The sequence below is a fragment of the Microtus pennsylvanicus genome, chromosome 1 (genome assembly GCF_037038515.1).
Source record: "Microtus pennsylvanicus isolate mMicPen1 chromosome 1, mMicPen1.hap1, whole genome shotgun sequence".
In the NCBI taxonomy this organism is placed as follows: domain Eukaryota; kingdom Metazoa; phylum Chordata; class Mammalia; order Rodentia; family Cricetidae; genus Microtus; species Microtus pennsylvanicus.
Genome location: NC_134579.1, coordinates 211,667,813 through 211,689,554, shown reverse-complemented (window position 1 = coordinate 211,689,554; position 21,742 = coordinate 211,667,813). Strand labels below are relative to the sequence as shown.

At 50.5% G+C, this 21,742-nt stretch overlaps 1 protein-coding gene across 4 annotated transcripts in view; it reads right to left on the bottom strand.

Annotated features, from left to right (window-relative positions):
* The window catches only part of Tmem181 (transmembrane protein 181), a 60,063-nt gene extending 38,404 nt beyond the window's left edge, over positions 1-21,659 (bottom strand). Inside the window, exon 1 of one of the 4 annotated variants that reach the window (XM_075950562.1) lies at positions 21,174-21,659. In XM_075950562.1, coding sequence (XP_075806677.1) covers positions 21,174-21,189 — 16 coding nt within the window. In that variant the 5' untranslated portion in view covers positions 21,190-21,659. Of the gene's footprint in view, positions 1-9,773; positions 9,820-10,468; positions 10,587-21,173 lie in introns of those variants that run through there. The other 3 variants (XM_075950570.1, XM_075950578.1, XM_075950554.1) reach the window with 3 other exon arrangements.
* Positions 21,660-21,742: the final 83 nt, after the last annotated feature.

The window sequence follows — 21,742 nt, the reverse complement described above, 5'->3', positions numbered from 1 at the left end:
GTTGTTGCCCCTGAAAAAATGCAAACTATGTTTCCTTTTCAGTATTTGGACCATCAGCTCCTACAGACTGGGGTTTGACCACAAAAGATAACTCTTAGCATAGATCAGCACCACACTCTTAATGACTTTCAACAGCTTTAGGGACACTGTAATTGGATTAGACCATCAATGGGATGAACAACAGGAGAACTAAAACCATTATTTGAAATCTTAAGAGATGACTCAAACCCCATATCTCCCAGGCTACTGACACCTGAAGGCTGTGAATGTCTTAGATTAGTCGTACAGCAGTTAGCAGAAACCCATCTGAATTATATTGATTATACCAGCCTTAGCTTCTGCTAGTCTTTGGCACAGCCTTGCAGCTCATTACAGTCTTTTGGCAGGAGGGACTTATTCCCTGTGTTCATGGACAAGCCTCTCCCAAAAGGTTGTGCAGCCCTTTTGACTGTCCTGGAGGTGCTGCACACTGCCTGCCTGGAGAGTCTTAGGACGTTTGGTAAAATCCCTGATAGAGTTATTATTCCATACACTGAGGAGCAGCTTAACTGGCTCCAGTTATTTAGCCCAGAATGGACCATCTTTTTAAACACTCAGTTTGCTGAATTTGACAAACATCTTTTTAACCACTCAGTCTGCTGAATTTGACAACCATTAACCCCCTAATAAATCAGTAAAATCTTTTTTTGAGGAACATCGGTTTGCTTTTCTAAAATTATTTTGCTAGCTCCCCTAGATTGCACCCTGAATGTATCCACAGATGGGTCCTCCAATGGCACAGCTGTGTAGTCACAGCCTGGAAGACTGTTAGGTGTGTTGCTAAGGTTCTTCCCCACCTTGGAAACGGCAGGAAATATGGCCACTGCCTCTGCAGTTCATGAATTGTTAGCTAACATTCAATTACTTTTGTGGAAATATCTCCTAAGATTTATACTGGCCACCGTCAGAACATTCTGGCTTACCTGGCACTCTTAGTGAAGGCAGTGCACAGGTTGATCAAGTAACCCGTGCTCTCTTAATCTCTCTGCCTCAGGATTCTTTGGCCTCTGGCCAGCGGGCTCATGATAAATTCCATCTTAATGTCACTTCTTTGAGGCTCAAGTATAAAATTTCTAAGGAACACGCTCTTAAGATTGTCAAAGCATGCCCTTTATGTGCAGAACTTACTCCTGTTCCTCATCTAGGAGTTAATCCTTGGAGTCTTTTGCCCAGTCATACCTGGCAATTGGATGTTACTCACGTGGCATCTTTTGGCAAACTGGGATTTGTACATGTTTCTGTGGATACTTATCAGGCATGCTCTTTGCCTCCACCCACTCAGGGGGAAAGGTGAAGGATGTCAAATAAACATTGCCTGCAAGCTTTTGCCTACATGGGGGCCCCAATATTGATTAAAATGGACAGTGGACCTGCTTGTACTATGGTTTATGGCCAGAGCACATTACTCATTATGGTGATGGGGACCGTGATCACTTTACAAGAATGTTAGCAAGGGTTCTCAGGAGTTTCATTTCCAGAATCCAGCCCAATGTGGTATAGTGTCTACCTTCACAGGATGGTATCTCTGTGGACTTCGTGACTGTTTAAACTTTGGACCCTTGGCTGTGCAGGATCCTACCTTGTTTAATAGCTCAGCAAGATGGAAAACCAGAGCCAAAATAGGGTTTCTCATGTGGCTGTCTGTGGCTAATTATACCTTGAATAATTCTGCCCTTAATGGTTCTCAAGTTTTGTGTCTTTTGAACAGCTGTTGGGCTAACGAGATGACTGCGTTGTGGCCCAGGTTCCAGGCTTGGTGCCTGTCCCTGTTGAGACTCCAGGATCTCCATGGCTGTGGTGGCTGCTATTGTCACTGCTGTGGCCACCAATGAGACGGCTGCTGTGGCTAGCAATGTTAATCCCTTAGCCAGACAGGTTGCCACTGCCTAGAGATCCAGAATTCCCTACATAATTTTCACTAGGGCATTTTCCTGTTTGACCTACAGACCTCTGATGGAGGAGGGTCATCTGTCTATCTGTTACTTACATTGGTTAATAAAGAAACTGCCTTGGCCCTTTGATAGGACAGAAAATTAGGTAGGCGGGGAAGACAGAACAGAATGCTGGGAGGAAGAAGGCAGTGAGGCAGACGCGATGAAGCTCCGGCCCAAGATGGACGTACGTTAGAATCTTCCCGGCAAGCCACCACCTCGTGGTGCTACACAGATTAAGAGAAATGGGTTAACCAAGATGTGAGAATTAGTCTGTAAGAGGCTAGAGCTAATGGGCAAGGCAGTGTTTAAATGAATACAATTTGTGTGTTGTTATTTGGGGGTTAAGCTAGCCAGGCGGCCGGGAGCCATACAGCAGGAACGTAGCCTGCTGTTCCTTCTACAGACCTCCTTTTATAAGAGCAGTTGGAATATATGGTGGCAGCTCCCTTTCCTTTCACTATATTTGTGCCACTCCTATACAGCCCAGGCTTGCTGAACAGCTAGGAACTCCTGTAGCTGGGTTTCTGTCACCCTGCCTCTACAACAGGGGTCAGCAGCAGCAGCGATGTAATGTCACTATTTGCCCAAGAGAGTGGGCTTCCTCCGAGAGCAGTATGAGTTAGCAAGCTACAGAAAGACCAGTGAGCCAGAGATGGGTTAAGACAGGAGCCTGTCACAATCAACCTAAGACAGAAGAGTCTTCCTGAACCTTCTTCTTAGGCTGCTGCAAACTAAGCAGCTGCCTTGAAATTCCGTCAAGCTTTTACTGTTCTGTGCAGCAGCAATCAGTCTCACATCTTCATCATCATCGGTAGAGTGGGTAAGATAATTGGGAATTCTTTATGGGAGGAACTAGTTAAAAGAGAGTTTTTTTCCCCACATTAAAAAATGGGAAAAACCATTACAAAAGAGGGATTTGGGTCTCTGTATGATATGCTAGGCAGTTTGAAAACATAGATGAGAGGATATCTGATTTAGATGGAATTTATGTAATGTCAATCTTTATCATCTTTATCATTTTTGTCTTATCACTAAAAAAGCTGATTAATCTGAGTGCTAAGATACAGGCCTTAGAAAAATCTAATAAAACAGATCATAGCGAGATTCAAACCCTGACAGAAGAATTTAATGGAGAGCCAATTTCAGTATTGCATTGTAAGAAAAGAGAAGAACAGCCCAAGGTTTTCAGACAACCAACCTTAATATATCCAGCAACCTTTCAGGAATTGCCAAATGGCAGAGTCTGTGGTACAGCTAACTGGACTCCTGTGCCACTGAGAGATGTAAGGAGATTCAAGGAAGCAATAGTCTCATATGGCATGCATTCACCTTTTGTGAAGCAGATGCTAAGCTCGCGGTCAATTTGTAATAGAATTATCCCTAACAACTGGAACGATTTGGTTAAAGGTGTTTTAGAGACTGATCCACAATTACAATGGAGTATCTGGTTCAGAGAAGAGACTAAGATTATTGAACGGAGTAAAGCCAGAGGTAGGGAAATCTCCCAAGATCCAATTCTTGGAGAAGGAGCCTATGGTATTTACTAAAGCAAGGCAGGCTGTATATGATGACCACACCCTGGATTTATACTTTGCAGGGATTGTAGATTCCTAGAAATAATGTTTTTCTAAGAATAATCCATTCAGAACGCCCCTCCCTTCTGGATTATGTGAAGGTGGGGCAAAGGCAGCATTGGACTAATGAATGTAGGTAAACAAGGAATATTCAAGGTAATCCTTTGCCATCGGGAAACTCCACGAGGGGCCTCTCGCAGGCCCCTATGCAAAGTCCATTCAGTAGTTTCCTGCCATTGTACCAAGTAAACCTTCCTTCTATAAATTGCCTTGCTCACAGTGTTTTATTATAGCAACAGAAAAGCAACTAAGACATATACTCATCTGCCATTACTTATTACAACAGTGTGCAGTTCCGCTAAACCAGAGGTGGGATGCCAGGGTGCAGGAAGGAATCCCTGCTTCTCTCTATACCTAGGCCATGTCAAACACACCTGCTGGCCAGCTAACCAGGGCAGGGGATGTCCATGGCCCCTGCCAGCTCTCTGCTGTCCATCATGGCACATGTGCCAGATTTCCTCTCTGGATCTGTCAACCTTTTCCCACTTGGGATCTCATAAATATGCCCTACAATCCTGGACAAGATGGGCCCCAAGGGCCCTCGGAAGATCTTCCTAATGCAACAAAACAGTCCATCCGTATGGCCTCTTTGGGCTCTGAAGCATCAATTTCATGTGCCCAAGAAACCACCCCAATGCGGCCATTATCCAAACTGTGAGCCCAGCCGCCACCTCCCGAGGAACTGCTTCCATGGGGTGAAGTCTGTGACGGCATCAAGGCAAGTAAAGCTATAGGGGTCTCCGTGACAGAGGGTCTCTCCTGGGGTACACCCTGTTCTTGCTGCCCTTTGCTTCTCTCTTCTTGTCTCTGCTCACTCCTTAGCTTGTCTCAGGCTTGTCTCAGGCAGGTGAGGGGTTTGCATCACCATCTCCATCCAGCCCTCAAGTCCATACTCCTACTAACTGCCCACTCACCTGATCCACTTGGGGAGCCAACAGACACCTCAGTGCGAGCCCTTTGCACTCACTCCCCTGGCCCGCCCATCACGTGCTCCGCCACAGTGCTCTTCACTTCAGGCCCTAGCCATTCCATCTACTAGTTGCGTAAGCCTGGATTCTGGATGCCACAAGCAGTCTGGTGCGGGGACTGGGAAGACAGATGCCATCTAAAGTCACTGCAGTCTGGTCTTGGGGAGTTGAGCCTGGCCATGTTCCACTGTGACTTCCAAAGAGGCCGGGTCCCCACTGCAGGCTAAGCCCCTTTTCACAAGACATTCTATTAAAGCCAGAAGCTTTCTGTGTGATGGGGGAAGCTTTGTTAGCCAATCATCTACAAGAAGTGGAACTTAGTTAAGGTGTGGCTTCCTGGAGCCCAGAAGAAAAAACTGGGATGGTCCAGGTGCTCGCTCTCTTTCTGGATGATTCCCACAGGACACCGTGGAACTTGGACTTTCCATTCTTGTGGTGTGAGTTTCCCCTTATAATAAGTAAAAATATAATTGTTTATCTTTGAGCTGGCCTGGTTATTCCCCAAATCTAGCTAACTTCTACACCTGTGAGTATGCTTATCCTTCCCAGATTGCAGAAAAGCAAAATTAAAAATGAAACCCAAAATACTAAGTCACTGCCCCAGCTGGGGACTACACTATCTCACAGCACCAGAACACACCCTCAGCCTTTGACTCACGATAGGCATCCCTGCCAGCAGGCCTTGCCCTTCCCGCGGCCACGGACTTATCTGTGATGGTATTTTGTTTGTGCTTTAACAAATAAATCTGCCTGAAGATCAGAGTGTGGAGCTAGCCACATTAGTTAGCCATAGAGGCCAGGCACTGGTGGCATACACCTTTAATCCCAGCACACGGGAGACAGAGGCAAACTGAGTGTGCGGTTGACTCAGCCAAAAGAGAGTCAAGCAGTGGTGGCTCACACCTTTAATCCCAGCGGTAGGGAGGTGGAGATGGGAAGTGATGTGGCTGTGTGGAGAGAGGACTATAAGGCAGGAGGAGACAGGAACTTAGGATTCAGTCTGATGATTCATAGAGACAGGATCTTGCCCCCTTGGTTCTGAGGATTTCATGGAGGTCAGAACTAGTGGCTGGCTGCTCTGCTTTTCTGATCTTTCAGCTTTCACCCCCAAATATCTGACTCTGGGTTTTTATCAAGACCAATTAGAAATCGTGCTACACCTATCAACTAGCGTCAGCTCCCAGGTACCTCTCCTGCCTTGAGTAAGAGATGCCAACCACTATTAGAAGAGCAGGCAACCTCTCATGATTTTGCTGAAAATGACCAACTGTTCACTCTCCTCTCCACCTTCCCCAGCCCAGAGTTCCTGCTGCTCACAGTGTATATCCTATGCACGATAAATGTCTAAACACTTGAGTCCTAGTCTCTACTTTCTTTGCCCTGATCTTATGGTTTCTTCCTCTGGGTTCCTCTACATTTCCTGCTATGATAAACAATGAACGACTGTAGCTGCAAGATGTGACTATCTTCTCTCTAGGTCACCTCTTAGTGGCATTTGTGGCTATTCTGTCTTCTGCATTGAAAGCAGGCAAACCAGTTCTGTGTCCCTTTGGTCCAAAGGCCATCTGACCCGGCACAAATCATCAAGGATCAGGCATGCTCAGTTGGCACAGGGAGCATCCTGGCTTAGCCAGCTGGAAAGTCCAGTCCCCATTAGCCTGACTGAGTGGCTTCTAGTCCCTGTCACCACCATTATGCCCACTAAGCACTTCTGCCTCCTACACAGGCCCCTAATAGTCCATAACCAGAGGGCAGGACTTAGCTGAGTGGAGAAGGTAAGAAAGCACTCCTGGTGCCGGCTTCACTGTTGTGGATTATTTAACTATGTAAGGATGTGTTACATTTGTTTATGCTGCATTTGTTTAACGATGCAAAGATGTGTTGCCTTTGTTTCACCTTGCCTGCCTAAAGCACTTGATTGGTCTAATAAAAAGCTGAATGGCCAACAGCTAGACAGTAGAGGGATAGGTGGGGCTGGCAGGCAGAGAGAGTAAGTAGGAGGAAAAATCTAGGCAGAAGAGAGAAGAAGAGAACAAGGGAGAAAGAGAAGGACACGAGCAGGGTCAGATGTCAAGCAGCTGCTGGCCAGACACAAGAGCAGTGAAAGTAAGATATACAGAAGGAAAGGAAGGTTAAAAACCCCAGAGGCAAACGGAGATGAAGAGGAAAAGGTCAAGTTAAAAGAGAGAGCACGAAACGAGCCTAAGCTAAGGCCGGGTATTCATAAGTCTCCATGTCATGATTTGGGAGCTGGTTGGTGGCCAGAAAGAAATCCTGCTACACTTTACCCAGAGGAGAAACCCATGTCAACTATCACCACCATTATAGTATCCCAACAACAGTCCAAACCATCACCTAAAAGGAAGTAAGTTTACTCCCAAGACTTATCTCTTCACCACTAGAATAGTAGAGAAGACTAAAGTCATGAGGCTGGAGAGGCAGCTTGCAGGGTAGAGTACCTGTCAGGCAAGCACGAAAACCTGGGCTGGGGCCACGGGCACCACCACATAGATCCATAAAGCCATGCACAGCACGGCATGCACCTGTCATCCCAGCATTGGGGAGGCAAACACAGGTGGATTTCTGGAGCTCACTGGCCAGTTCATGCTAGTCAGATCTGTGAGCTGCAGGTTTGGTGAGAGAGCATCTCAGAAAGGAAGGTGGAGAGTGAGGGAGACAGCCAGCGTTGACCTGCAGCCTGCACATGGCGAGCACCTGCACAGGCAGACACACTCATGCATGCAAAACAAGAAGACTGAAGAGTCCTCGGAGCCATCAGTTGGGTACGCGGTCAACCCAGATCCCCCATTCAGTGGGAAAGGGTTTTGAAATCCATCACCCCACTTTACATTTTACTTGAGTCTATTCCTCCCCCTCACAACACAATTGGCATAAAAACAATCTCCTTTGACTCAAGGTACTGGCTTGCTGCCCACAAGCCTGAGTCCCAACTTTCTACCATTCAAGTGACATTTTCTCCCTCTTAGGACTGGGGTAAACCGAGGCCTCAGAAGGCTGTTGTTACAGGTTGATGAATTCTCGAACAACAGGTTTAGAGAAATGCACTGAGAAAGCAGCAAAACCCCAACTATGTTAGTGAGCAGTACTGCATTTGCTCCTCTGCTGAAGGGGGGGGGCATTCTTCTGTTTGTATTATAATTTATTTATTGGTTTTCTTTCTCATGTAGCCCTGGCTGGCTCTGAGCTTGCTATGTAGAACTTTGGCCTCAAACTCAAAGATTGACCTGCTTTTTCATGGTCTGCCATACCCTACAACTTATTTCATTTTTCAACCAGGATTTTAATTTGTTGCCCAGGCTAGACTTGAACACCTGGGCTTGAGAGATCCACTCACCTTAGCCTCCCAGTCACGACCAGAGATCCAGGAATGCCTCATCATGCTCAGCTTTTCTCCTTATTTTTGAAAAAACAAAATGAAGACGCTGGCACAGTATCTCCTAAGATCCACTGTGCAAGAAGTCTCTTGCTCCTTTAGCCCCAGCCAATGAGTGGGAAAAATTGTCATTTCCTGTGCACCTGCTTGATACCAGGCTAGCCACCAGGGAGCTACCCTGGGGGACAGGTATTCCCAGCCATTGAAGCATAAAGGGAAATAGGAGGTGGGGCTGGGGAAGCAGGAGGGAGAGGCAAATCTGAACCTACAATGCACACCCGGCATGTGAGGGAGGGGCTAGCTTTGGGAAGGGGGCCACCACCCCTCACACTCTCTACAGTCCCTACCATCTTCACCTTTTAAAGAACCAGCACTTGACAGGAAACTCTGAGGGGAAAACCTGAAGGTTGAAACTTCAATCAGCTAAGTCGAATAGACTGCAAGCCATTGAGCAGACTTCAAAAGAGGCATTACGTGGCCATCCAAGGCCTAACAACATACACAGTTTAACAAACCAAGATTTAGGCTCTCTAAGGGAGCATGAGTTCAAGTATGTTGTTCCTGGGCCACAAGCCCAGTGGCTCATACCCAGGGACATGCAGGTTAGGTCATCGAACACCCTCCCAAGTCAGACAGAGGAGGAAGCAGGCAAACACTGATCACACAGGCCACGTGTGGCCCAAAGAGACCATACGCTAGACCGCTGCCAGGTTGTCACAGTCCAGAACGCGGGCAGGGAAGCCCTTCTCCACCATGGGTCATCAGGGTGACCCGGGGTGGGTCATTCTGCCTCTCTAGGATGCTGGTTCCTATAGTAACCTCCAGGAAACAGGGGATCCAAGTTGCCAGTAAAGGTGAAGCCTCATTCCCAAATACCCCTGACTGGGCACACATTAGCTGCCGGCTTTTGTCAAGAGCGTGGGCTCTGGATTTCTGACCATGGAAGCTACCATCTCAAGGAGACTTGTGAGTTATTCAGGCACTCGCTGACTCCTATACACCTGTGCCCTGCATTTGTAGCTTTGAGTAACAAGAGTAACTCCCCTACAGGAGGGTAGTGGTGGGGAAGCTCACAAAACAATGGGTGTAAACTGATGCAGCAGGGGGCGGTGGAGGGGCCAGCCAGGAGCCTTGTAGGTAAGAGCACTGGCTACTCTTCCAGAGGACCCACATCACAGCCACAGCCACCTGGAACTCTAGCTCTGGAGAACCCAACATCCTCTTCTGGCCTTTTCGGGCACTCACACGCACATGGCATATACTCACACATAAATAAAATAAAACAAAATTTAAAAAAAGGGATACAACAGTCTCTACCACACAGTTGACACTCAAGTTTTCTTTAATTTTGAGACATCAGTTTCATTCAGAAAAAAAAAAATACCCTAAGAGATACACACCACCCTTACCCTCTTGCCCATCAGAGCCCACGGCCTGCCTCCCAGACAGCACATGTCCAGAGCTGTAGGCGACAAGCCCTTAACAAAGCTGCAGTCTGCAGCCCCTCCCAGTGACCTTTTCCTAGTAATGGCTTTCCTCTGGTCTAGTTCCTTGTCCTGTACAGACTCCTGGATCTCAGACCTGGTCAAGGCCTAACTCTCTCTCACATCCTCTGCCTCTGTAATCCCCCTGAAAAGCACCAAGGATGGAGTTGTGCCACGCAGATCCGGGCCCGGGAGAACCACCCGAAGCAAGTAGCTACCACTTTGCTAGAGAGCAAAGTAACTCCTGGAGGAAGGCACCCTTCTCAAGAGGTGAGAAAGACCACCTGTGAGTGCTGTCCCCGTGCCTGGCACGAACTCACCTCCAGCTGGCCTCTAATCCACCTGAGTCAGGAGTTCCTCCGTGAGTTGGAGGGACCGAAGTCAAACTTCTAAGGAAGCCGGAGGAAAGGCGTCTTTCCACCGTAGACTCTTGCATTGAGAAAACGCTTCCCGAGTTACCCTGCTGCTCCAGAACCCCGAATGAGCCTAAGAATGGCATCCGGTCGCCCGAGGCCACTTTTCAACCTCAGTCGCCCCGGCTCCGGGCACTCCCTCACCGCTACTTCAGTGCACACCCAGGCGACAGCTGCGTCAACAGCAGCTTTAGGGATGGCGTCCCTGGGGTTCGGGTTTTCCTCGTTAAAATCTCTGCACTTTACAGAGCGACACGGGGCCCCAAGTCAGCAGATTGTAAAACTCCTATAAAACTCAGCACCCGAGAGATCTAACGAGGCTCTGCCAGGTCCAGCGTGCCCACGTCACCAAACGCCACCGAGAAGCGCGTCTGGGGGAGCTGAGGACCCCGTTCGCAGCTGGGAGTCCAGCTCCAGCCGGCGGGTGTGCGAGCCGGGGCGTCCTCACCGACTCTGGATGCGGAGCAGCTACGGACCAGCCTTCTCCGCGGGTCCCCGTTGGGACCCTCCCGCGCCCGCCCGGAGCCCCGCGGCGCGCACGAGCCGGGGTCCCCAACCTCAGGCCCCGGGACCCCACGCCCAAGCCGTGGCCGGCCACTTACGGTTCCATCTCGGAGCCCCGGGCTCTCGGCCGCCGCCGGCGCGTCCCGAGCCCGCCCGGCGTCCCGCAGCCGCCGCAGCCGGAGCCACACGCGAGGCCGAGCAGCCGGCCGCGGAAAACGCATCAGAGCGCGACGCGCGGTCACGTGCGCGGAAGCGGCAGCCCGGCAGGGAGGAGCGGCCTCCAGCAGCACTCGCGCTGGACACCTGTCACGTGGGCGATCGTCGTGGACAGCCGAGGCTCGGGTCTAAAAATCACCGAGGAGTACGATCCCAGAGACCCTGTCCAGGTCCCCAGACACCCGTCTTGTGGCTGCTTCCCCTTTCCTTCATCTCCGAAAGTGTGTTGGGGGGGGGGGGGGGAGTATGTAAGGAGCTATTAGCAGCTCTCTAAAGTTTACTGCCGTGTTAAGGCGTCAGCACGTGCCACGCTCTTGTGTCTCTCTAGCAACCATTAAAACTAATGTCCACGGGTTTCTGATACCCACAACCAGAAGCCGAGGGAGGCGAGCATGCCCAAGTGCAGCCTCACCCCCCAGCCTGCGGGGCTCAGGCCCAACTCTTCTGCCTCCTATGTCTCCCTTCACGTTTGCTGCACCAGCCCCAGTCAGAGTGAAACGGATGCTGGTCCCCGTGTGGATGTGTTATATTTGCTTCTGCTGTAGAACATTTGTTTAGAGATGCAAATTCTTTTATGTTTTAGGGTGTTGCATTCTTTTATGCTGCATTTGTTTAACGCTCTGAAGCTGGGTTGCTTGGTCCGTCTAAAACATCTGATTGGTCTAATAAAGAGCTGAATGGCCAATAACAAGGCAGGAGAAAGGATAGGCGGGGCTGGCAGGCAGAGACAATCAAAAGGAGAAATCTGGCCGCGGAGATGAAGAAACTAGAAAAGGAGAAGCCACGCAGCCAGCCATGGAGTAAGAGTGAAAGTAAGATATACAGAAGAAAAGGGAAAAGCCCAGAGGCCTAAAAGTAGATGGGATAATTTAAGAAAACTTTAAGAAAAAAAAAACCTGGCTAGCAACAAGTCAAACTAAGACGGGGTATTTATAAGCAATATTAAGTCTCTGTATGTAATTTCTTTGGGAGCTTGGTGGCGGCTCCCCCAAAAAGTAAAGAGCCCAAACAGTGGAAACAACCAACGACAGTATTTGAGGTGTGCTATTCCAACTATCCCGCTGTTACCACTTGTCACTTTTTATGTGCCTCCCCCTTCCAAGATCTGACAGCCCTGCCAGGGAGACAGTGCACATGAGCATTAAGCAAATGATTCAGGGGCACTTGCTGACTGACTAGCGATAGACCAACCTGCTTTCTAAAACTGGGAGAACTGGGGAAGCCTTCTCATGGGATCAGAGACAAGAAGGCAGGGCCAGTGAGTGCCTCACCTTCCTACTAGGGTGAGCCAGTGGCTCTGCTTGGCCTGAGCCTTCTCATAGAGTAAGCACTGAGAGTCCTATATCCTGGAAACCCCCCGCCCCCAGAGGAAGGCAACAGCAAGTCACACCTGGTCCCTGGTTTTTATTGTTGTTGGTTGTTTCTGTGAGTTACCAGGCAAACCTGTCTTAACATTAAAAAAAAAAAATGTCTTTAGCTTGATTCCCTCAAGAACAGAACTAGGGACAGTCTCCATGTTAATTTCATCAAGAACAGGGAACCTGAGAGATGACAAAGATGGGGGCGGACAGAAGAGTGCACTGGAAGGGTCTGAGGTGGCACATAGCTGATTGGTCTACAAGACAGTGCCAGAGAAACTACGAGGTGGCACATAGCTGATTGGTCTACAAGACAGTGCCAGAGAAACTACCAGAAACCACCATCTCTCGGCTTGCCCTATCTCCTGTGGCCCCTGGGTTAAGGTCTAGCCTGCACATCCGGTGACTACCCATCCCGGGCAAACAAGCCAGGGCCAGTGCCTTCAGGCACTGCGCAGCCTACCCCTCTGTCAGCACTACTGTGCCAGGGTCTGTGGTGGCAGAGGCTGGAAGCCTGGGAGTTTTCACTAGCACAGAAGAAGCAGAGTGGAATGAGGACCAGGAGAAAGGCCAAAGAAGGGACAGTACTAGTCTGAGCAAGGCCAGGTTTGAGGAGCTGGCCCTCAGATCCTGCACTAGGAAACGGCGCTGCTCTGGAAATGCGAAATGAGGCATTTGTCTTTGTGGGCTTTCTTGAGACTCCAGCTGAAGGTGGTGACCTTGTCTCCATGGTAACCTCAGGGAGTGCCTACCTGAGGGTGAATTCCTCCAGGAGAGCAGGCAACCTGAGCATTGGGTAGGGAATCCCAGTATTGATCCAAGATTGGGGGTGATGAACCCAAAGAGCAGAAGAGCAAATTAGCTTAGGACAGTGGGTCGCAAAATGTGCTGAAGTAAGACCACTTGGGGAGCTTTAAGAAACCTCAACCCAGTTAAAGCAGACCAGAGTGCAGCTTAGGATGGGTGCTTTGTGGGGTTCCCCTCCTCCCAGGACTCTGAGACACAGCAAGTTTGTTAATCAACTGTAGCTCTTCCTGGGGGCCAGCTGCATCTCTGAGCTCCGGATACTCTGTATCCCGGTGAGAAGTAAGAAATCCTAGTCATAGAGGCTGCAGGGCCATCCCTGGGGAGTGACAGTGAGTGACACTAGCTTTCCCTGGCATGGACATGGCTCTTAATGCTGGACACTATGACAAAGCTCCCTTCTCACTGCTGCGGTCCTCAGCTCAGCCCACTTCCTGTGTAACAAATCAAAGGCTGCTCAGTTAGACCATAATGTTCCATGCACTGCTGAGGTAGGGAAGGCTGAGGTGAGCCAGTCCTGGGCACAGGATGGACGTGCCCAGCTACAGGACCCAGAGTCGAGAGGAAATCCTCTGCTTCAGCCTTGAACACACAGATCCGGGGGCTTTCCTTTGGTTTCCTGACTCTGGACTAAACCAAACAACTCAAGAGCACACAGGGTAGCGGGGGATTGGGTACAGAAAATTCCAGAGGAGCAGTGACCTGGGCCAGCAAAGCCAGGGGACTTCACTGGGTGAACTTGGACTGTAAGTGGTGGTATTAGAGCCATCCACCTACAGGACCTGAGGTGGTGGCCGGGGAGAGGGGGCCTCCTGATGCGCTTTCCCAGGAGGCTGCTACGGTTCAAATGCATGAAAGTAAATTTGAAAGTTATGGAGGCATTCTTGATATTACTAAGACATTTCTGGATAGGACAAGAGAGACTATGAGACAGTTGTTATTTTAGAAAGAGACTTGGGGGTTGCGCTGATGATCCGGTTGATAAAGTGCTTGCCACCCACGCATGAGGACCTGGATTCAATCCCCCAGAATCCACAATGAACAGTCAGGCAGGGTGGCTGTGTGTTTGTCATCTCAGCTCCGGGCAGGCAGAGACAGGTGGCAGAGAGAGATAGTAGAGAGAGAGGGGCGGGGGGCGGGGGAAGCTGGAGACAAGGCTCAGCGAGTAAGACTGCCTACTATGCAAACACAAGGGCTTGAGTTTGGATCCCAACACCCCTGTAAAAAGCCAGGCAAGACTATGTGGGCAGGTCCCTGTAACCACAGCCCTGTGGGCGCAGAGATGGAGGGTCACTGGGGCTTATGGGCCACCAGCCTAGCCATGTTCAGTGAGAAATCCTGTCTCAAGGGAGTAAAACGGAGGGTGAGAGAGCAGGACAGCAAAGCCCTCTTGGGGCTTCTGTGTACAAGCATGGGTGCGCACACCTGCGCACATACAACAAACACACACACCACACACACATATACACCATACCCCCCCACACACATACACATACACCATACCACACCGGCACACACACACACACCACATACACACACACCACACCCAACACATATACCACACGCTCACACATACACCACACACTCACATACACACCACACACACACACCAAATCTGCACACATACACCACATACTCACAAATATACCACACTCACACACATACACTACACCTGCATGGTGTAGGAATCCTTCTATGTGTTGTTTTCATTGGTTAATAAAGGAACTGCTTTGGCCTGTTGATAGGGCAGAACTTAGGTAGGCGGGGAAGACAGAACTGAATGCTGAGAGGAAGAAAGGCAGAACTGGAGAGAGACACCATGTAGCCGCCAGAGACAGATGCTGGGAATTTTACCCAATAAGACACTGCCATGTGGCGATACAAAGATCAATAGAAATGGGTTAAACTAAGATGTAAGAGTTAGCCAATAAGAAGTTAGATCTGATGAGCCAAGCAGTGATTTAATTAATACAGTTTCTGTGCGTGATTATTTTGGTTCTGGGTGGCCAGGATGAACAAGCGGCCCTCTCCTTGCAACACCCTCACACATACACACCACACCTGCACACACACACCATACACACACATACACACTTCACACGTGGTGGGCAGAGGCAGGCAGATCTAAGTTTGAGGCCAACCTGGTCTACATGGTGAGTTTATTAGCCCAAGCAACATAGTAAAACTAAATAAAAAGAGAAAAACCAAGGAGGTGTCTCATGCCTCTAATACCAGCACTGGAGAAGCTAAAGCAGAACAATCATGAATTCAGGGCCAGTAGAGACTGCAGAGAGGTACAGGTCAGGAATAAGTAAACAAATACTGTGCTCACCCCAAGGCTCTCACAGAAATAATTAAATGTTATTGAACCACCAAGCAAGAGGTCTGATTGTGTGGCTTCAGCTGCTGCTACTGCAGGTCAGGAGACTGAAGGCATCATGGACGAGCGGGCTCAGGACAGGCCCTGGGGACTGAAGGCATCATGGACATGCAGGTTCAGGACAGGCTTGGACACTGAAGGCTTTATGGACGGGCAGGTTCAGGACAGGCCCGGGAGACAGAAGGCTTTATGGGCATGTCTATATCATGTGGACTATAGACACACAATGAGGTACACGGAAGAATGCAATGTAAGATGATGGGTGTTGGGTCCCAGAAGGCTCCAGTCTCAGGGAAGTGTGTTTCACAACCTGTCTAATTATTCACCTTCCTCCTGCCTCAGTGGCACGGGGCAGAACTGAGAAGTGGTTCAGAAAAGAAGACCAGCCAGGACAGTGGAAAAGGACAACAAAAGCCTGCTCACGCACAGCAGAGGGGTGACGGACCTGGTCGCCAAGCAAGCCACCTGTCCTGGGGTCTGTGGATTGTTGGGTGTACTCCACATACTTAATAGGAACCTGTATCCTATACAGGGAAACTATGTGTCCAGTATCCGTGAAAGGGGTGATCTGGAGCTGTAGTTCAACAGTAGGGTGCTTGCCTGGCATGCTTGGGGCCCAGGCTACATCCCCGGCACTGTAAAAGTCAGGGTGCACAACTTTGAGTTTGAAGTTTCTTTGTGTGTTTGGAAGTTCATGGTTGAGGTGCAGAGCACCGGGGTAAACACCGGGTAGCAGAGCTGGGGTCTCCTGCATCAGCAGGGAGTTGGTATGGGAAGTCCTTCTGCATATGTGTTGCTTTTATTGGTTAATGAATAAAGAAGCTGTTTTGGCCAGTGGCTTAGCAGAATAGAGCTAGGCAGGAAAAACTAAACTGAATGCTAGGAGAAAGAAGGCGGAGTCAGAGAGCTACCATGTAGCCTCTGCCAGGAACAGACGAGCTGGAACCTTGCCGGTAAGCCATGGCCTTGTGGAGATACACAGGTTAATAAAAATGGGTTAAATTAAGATGTAAGAATTAGCCAATAAGAAGCTAGAGGCAATGGGCCAAGCAGTGATTTAATTAATACAGTTTCTGTGTGGTTATTTCGGGAGTCTGAGCAGCCCAGAACAAACAAGCAGCCTCCTACAAGAAGGAGAGACTTCCATGTCATAGCTTCCTGGGTTAGTATGAGTCCTGGAGGAGCTTGCAGGCAGATCATGGAGTGCAGTCCTAACCAGATTCCTGCCACCGCCAAGCCTTCACCTCCTCAAGCATCTCCCTCCTCCCCGAGACATAGAACCTCCTCCTCCAATGTTTCGTGGTCTATGGGTCTCTGCACCATCAAACACCCTGTAAACTCGGTGTCCTGCCCACTTGTAGACACAGGACTTGGTTACAAAGCTCGGGTCACAGCAATCCTTCCTGTATTCTAAATAACGGTTCCTTACAAACCACAGATACGGAAAACACTCTATTCCACATGCAGAGGGCCCAGGCAAGGCATCCAGAGCTCCCGCTGCCAACATCCCCTCTTCTTCCTCCCTGTGGAGGCCGACATGGATGTCACACTGTTTCTCATTCAACTGAACAGAGAATAGAGAGTTGAAAGTTTTGCCTGGGACTAGGACTTAAATTTCACTCCCACCTGAGTGTTCTGTTTTCTAGACCCTTGCATCATTCACTGAGAAACATCTCCAGTACTCCCAAAGCTGAGCCAGCAAGCATCTATACCCTATCTCAATGCCAAAACAAAAGAGACGAACACTTAGAAGTCCTGGAATGACTCAAGGCAGGTCCATAGGCCTAGATCAGAGTTACTGTGGTACTAAGGATCCTGTTCCATCTTTAGCTTCAGGGAATCTCTGCCCAGCCTCTCCCTTTGATCTGGAAGCTAGCTGCCAGACAGGTAAGAAGAGTCACTAGTGCCTGGTTCCAATACCGTAACCCTCCTCAATTCACAATTAATGTCCCTCTGTAACATGTACAACTCACACTCACAAGAGCACCCCAGGTCCTCTCCTCCTGCAGGGTATCTGATTGAATTCACACACTGACAAGGAGACCTTGCGAGAGAGTCTGTGAAATCACACAGAGAGCAAAGAAGGAAAACAAGGCACAGGAAGTCACTGCAGCAGCAGACAAGAGTTCTAAGTCTAAGGAGGTCCCACCTCAGGGGCAAACCCTTCAGCATACAGGGCAAGGCCTGGAAGGATCCACAAGGCTTGCGCTTAGACGTTCACTCGGGACCTGGCAGGGCAGGATGTGTGTGCAGCCGGCTGATGGAAAGAGGCGCAGGCAGTGGGTTGCCCAGCCAGCTTTCCAGGGTGACACTTGGGGTTCGGGAACTGTGCGAAACTGAGGTGTGTCGACAGCTGTGAAGCGTTTATCCCCATATAATATCCAATCATGGGCTAAGTGCACGCATTCATCTCTCTACTCTGGGTGAATATTTAGTCGCCCCCCGGCTTAGAAACTTTACACTGTATCCATGTCAGCACAAACCTGTTCTGACAAGAACAGCTTCCTGTCTCCTGATGGACTCCTGTGTGGGTCCCAGGAGGAGATGCCACCCTCAAAGGAAGTGGACGCCCAGCCTTTGCAGACACCAAGCATTTTCTACAGAGATGACACCCACTTGTACCCCATGTGAAGTATATGACAGTTCTGAGTCCTTGTCAACATTTCTGCCTTCTCCACTGATGCCACCCCCTCCTCCCCATGAATATGAGTGAGAAGGAGCAGTTCAAATGGCTAGTAGCCCCCGATGGCAGTCAACTGCTACTGCATTAAAAAGAACTCAGTTATCTCCTGAATCTGCTGGACTAACAAAGTGGCCTGGCAACATTGTTCAGGCTGACTTGTGGTGCCTGTCCTCTCTGGCCGAGGACATCTCTTGTGGTGCCTGTCCTCTCTGGCCGAGGACATCTCTTGTGGTGCCTGTCCTCTCTGGCCGAGCATATCTCTGGGGTTCTCTTCACACGGAACATCTTTGTGAAGGTTGCATTCAGGGGCTTCACCTTTCTGTCTCAATTCCATGGGGGGATTCAGTGATTTCTCTAAATCCAGGGAGTTCATGAAGGGCTGACTTGAGCCTGGAACCCAGGATTTCAGCTCCCCACTTTCCCTTTCTTAATAGGGAGCACAGTTGTCATCTCCCATCCTGTGGAGATGATTGTTAGTACTCTGATCACATGGCTGCAACTTCCACCAGGGGCAGATCTTGTAAAGGACAGGCACAAAGCCACGCCAGCTGAAGGAAGGAGGGGCTAGCCATCGTTGGGAGACAAGTCATTAACAGTTGTGTTCCTTGCCTTACCCTGTTAGAGCAAACTGTCAACAGTGTGAGGTTAGTCCCTAGTCCTCTGGGGAAGTGGGGAGGGCTGGTGTGTCATTAGTCACACGTGAGGAAACCAGGACAGCGGCGAGGAAAGTGGCTGCCGACCGAGTAGTAGCAAGTCCGCCGTCTGGAGAGGCAGACCCAGCAGCCGGAACTGGAACCTGAGCATTCCAGCTGGGGTGCGAAGGAATGACCCACTGATGTGGAGGTTCAGTGGAGCTCCTGGGGAGTATTTAATGACCTATAAAACACTCTCTGCTACAGAAGTCGCTGCGGTTCGCAGCCAAGTGCTTTGCTGCATCTGGCAGTATAAAGCTCCCTGCAGTCCCCTTGTTCTCAGGGCAGGGTGCAGATTTAACCTCCGCCCCTTTCCAACTATGGGAAGTTTGTCTGCAGAACCTAACTCAAATGACAAACGATTCACACGCTTGCTAGAGGTCAGGCAGCCAAACTGCTTGTCACTTCCCCCAGTGACCCTGGGGGCCTTCACTGACTGACTCTCACTGTTCCGATGCAAGCTGTAGCTATTGGTGTGATGGTTAGTGTTAGCTGTTAGTGTGACACTTTAGAATCACCTGGAAGATGGGCCCTGGACATGCCAGAGCGGGGGTGGGTGGAGGTATTTTAGTTGTATTGTTTGAGGGAGGGACCTCTGCCCACTGTGAGCAGTACCATTCCCTAGGCCGTATAGAAGAAGAAAGGCTACTGTGTATCCATCTCTCTCTGTTGTCAGGCTATGGCTATGACATGAACATCTGCTTTGAGGTGTTGACACTTTGGCTTCCTTGCCATCATGAACTATATCCCTGTGAGCCGGAATCAACTCATCTCCCTCCAGTGGCCTTTGCCAGGGTGGTTTGTCAGTCATTTATTTTCAACACAACACTGGTCTGAGGTCAAGGCTCTAATCTTACCCATCCCTGCTCTAAGATGCTCTGTACCCTCTTGTCTCCGGTCTGCGCCCAGAACAGATCATGTGTCTAGGGCTCCAGGGATTTTGTACACCTCCTTCCTCTTCTGTAAGTTTGACCCGTGATGCCCCATCTAGGAAGCTTCTCATTCTTCTTACAGACTCTTCTGACCACATGACCTCTCCTGCCATCATGTCTCCTGGTTTGCCTGGCTTGCTTTCATGGAAACCTGAAATCCCATTTATGGTTCGCCTCGATTTAGACATAAGTCTTTGTTGCTCATGGACACATCCCCCTCACGTAGAATGGCCACAGGAGATACCCAGGAGCTGTTACAGCTGAATGTGTGGACAGAATGACCCAATTGCAGATTAACCATGTGTGTGATTTATTCTCTTTTCTGCTACCTGCGTGGAGACCACGCCCTTATTTGCTGGCTCCTTTATCAAAGAAATGTTCTCAGTGGACACTAAACAGAGTGATGGGAAACACTCAGGAAAAGAGATGGGAGATTCTCTTATTTCAACAGTGCAATTTGAAACGCCCGCCTGCGAGCTTCCTTTACCTGCCAGGTCTCTCGGGAGGCTTCATTAGAGAGATTATGGGGCTCACAGGGTCTCCGCGCCACATCAAGACACGACTAAATATTCTGAAATTTTATTGTTGTGTGTGTGTACGTGTGCATAATGTGTGACATGCAGGCACGTGTAGGTGACAGCGTGCTTGCAGGGGTGAGAGGTCACCTTTCGGTGTAGGTTCTTTCCTTCCACCTTTGCGTGGGTTTGGGGCTCAAACTTGGGTAATCAGGCTTGCGTAGCAAGAGGCTTGACCCGCCGCGTCCCCTGACCTGCTACACTGCATTTTTTAAAATGGCCTTTCCATTCATGGACATGATACAGCCCCAGGAAGCTGCTGGGCTTTCGAAATTTACTTGTGACACCGCTTTTGGCGAACAGTGTAACTATCAGCCCAGCATACGGAGTGCCCCCTTTACCACCAAATGTGTGAGCTGTTTGCATGTTAGACTCCCACCTGCAGAAACCTCGGTCAAGCTGTCCCTTCACGGACGAGGAAGCTTGAGATTCGACTCGGGTAACTCCCCGCTCACACAGCTACTCAGTAAAGCAATCAACCTAGGCCGGTGCCTCTCTGGACCCAGCGGAAGTCCTTTCCCTACAGCTCCAGGCATTAGATAAGCAAGACCTTTCGCCGCAGACACACTTCCCACCAGAAAGCACCGCGCAGCAAGGAAGGGAAAGGTGCCCTTCAGCAAGCATCCCAAGCCTCCGCAGGCTGGCAGGTTCCTGCACCTTTCTGGTTTCCACTGCAGGTGAGGGGACAGAAAGAGCTCAAACGAACCCACACCCACAGCTCCTCTGGACGCTCGCTCATACGTGGCTGCTAGGCACATCTTCTCTGGAAAGGGAAGAACCCGGGGTTTGAGACCATGTGCCAGGGCCTGAGAGCACCCCAGCACAGAGGCAAAGGCCCACCCTACTCAGGGAAGCTCAGGAGTGTGTGTGTGTGTGTGTAGGAGTGGGGGCGGCAGTTCCCCAAAGCAGGGCTTGGCCAGGCTCCTGTGGAGACAGCTAGGCAGCAAGCGTGGGAGATCGGGACAGAAGGGAGGAGCCAAGCAGGGACGAAAGCCCAGTCCTACAAAGGCTAGCCTCCCGGCTCAGGGTTCTAGAATGGAGAAGGGCCCAGGCAGGAACAGGCCGCTTGGGGCTGCCCTTGACCCCTTGCCCTGTCCCGGGCTCAGGGTTCCGGGGCTGGGGTGCGGCGGCGGGAACACAGGGCCGGGGCCCTCGGCACCTACCTGTAGTAGCGGTCATCCTTGAACGGCGCGAGGTCCTCCTTGAGCTCGCGGTACGCCTCCTGCAGCCGCTGGCAGAGCTGCTTGAGGCCGTTGCAGAGCGGCGGCTCGAAGGCAGGGTACTCCGCGTCCATGCCCGCGCCGAGCTGCGCTCCGCCCTCCCGATCGCCGCCCTCGCCCCCTCTCCTCTGCCTGCTCCAGGCGCGGGCCTCGGGCGCACTTGGGCGGGACCGGGCAGGGGGAGGAGCAGAGGCCTGGAGCTGGGGAGGGGGCGCGCAGGGAGGCGCCGGCGCCACTCCGCGACCCGAGGCCCCGTCGCCGCCCGCCTACCAGGGTTCCCGCCCGGGAGAGGGAGGCCCAGCCCAAGATCAGCAGCGGAGTGCCAACCTCCCTGGGTGCTGTACCTGGAAGAGGGACGCGCTAGGGAAACCGGCTGGAGGGCGGGCCCTGAGGCCTGTTTTGTAGGGCAAGCCCAAGGCCGGAAGCGGGCAACCGCGTTCAGCACCGCGGACAGATCCCGCGAACACCATCCCGTTATGGGCAAAGAAAAGCATTTAAAAATAAACCCCTGG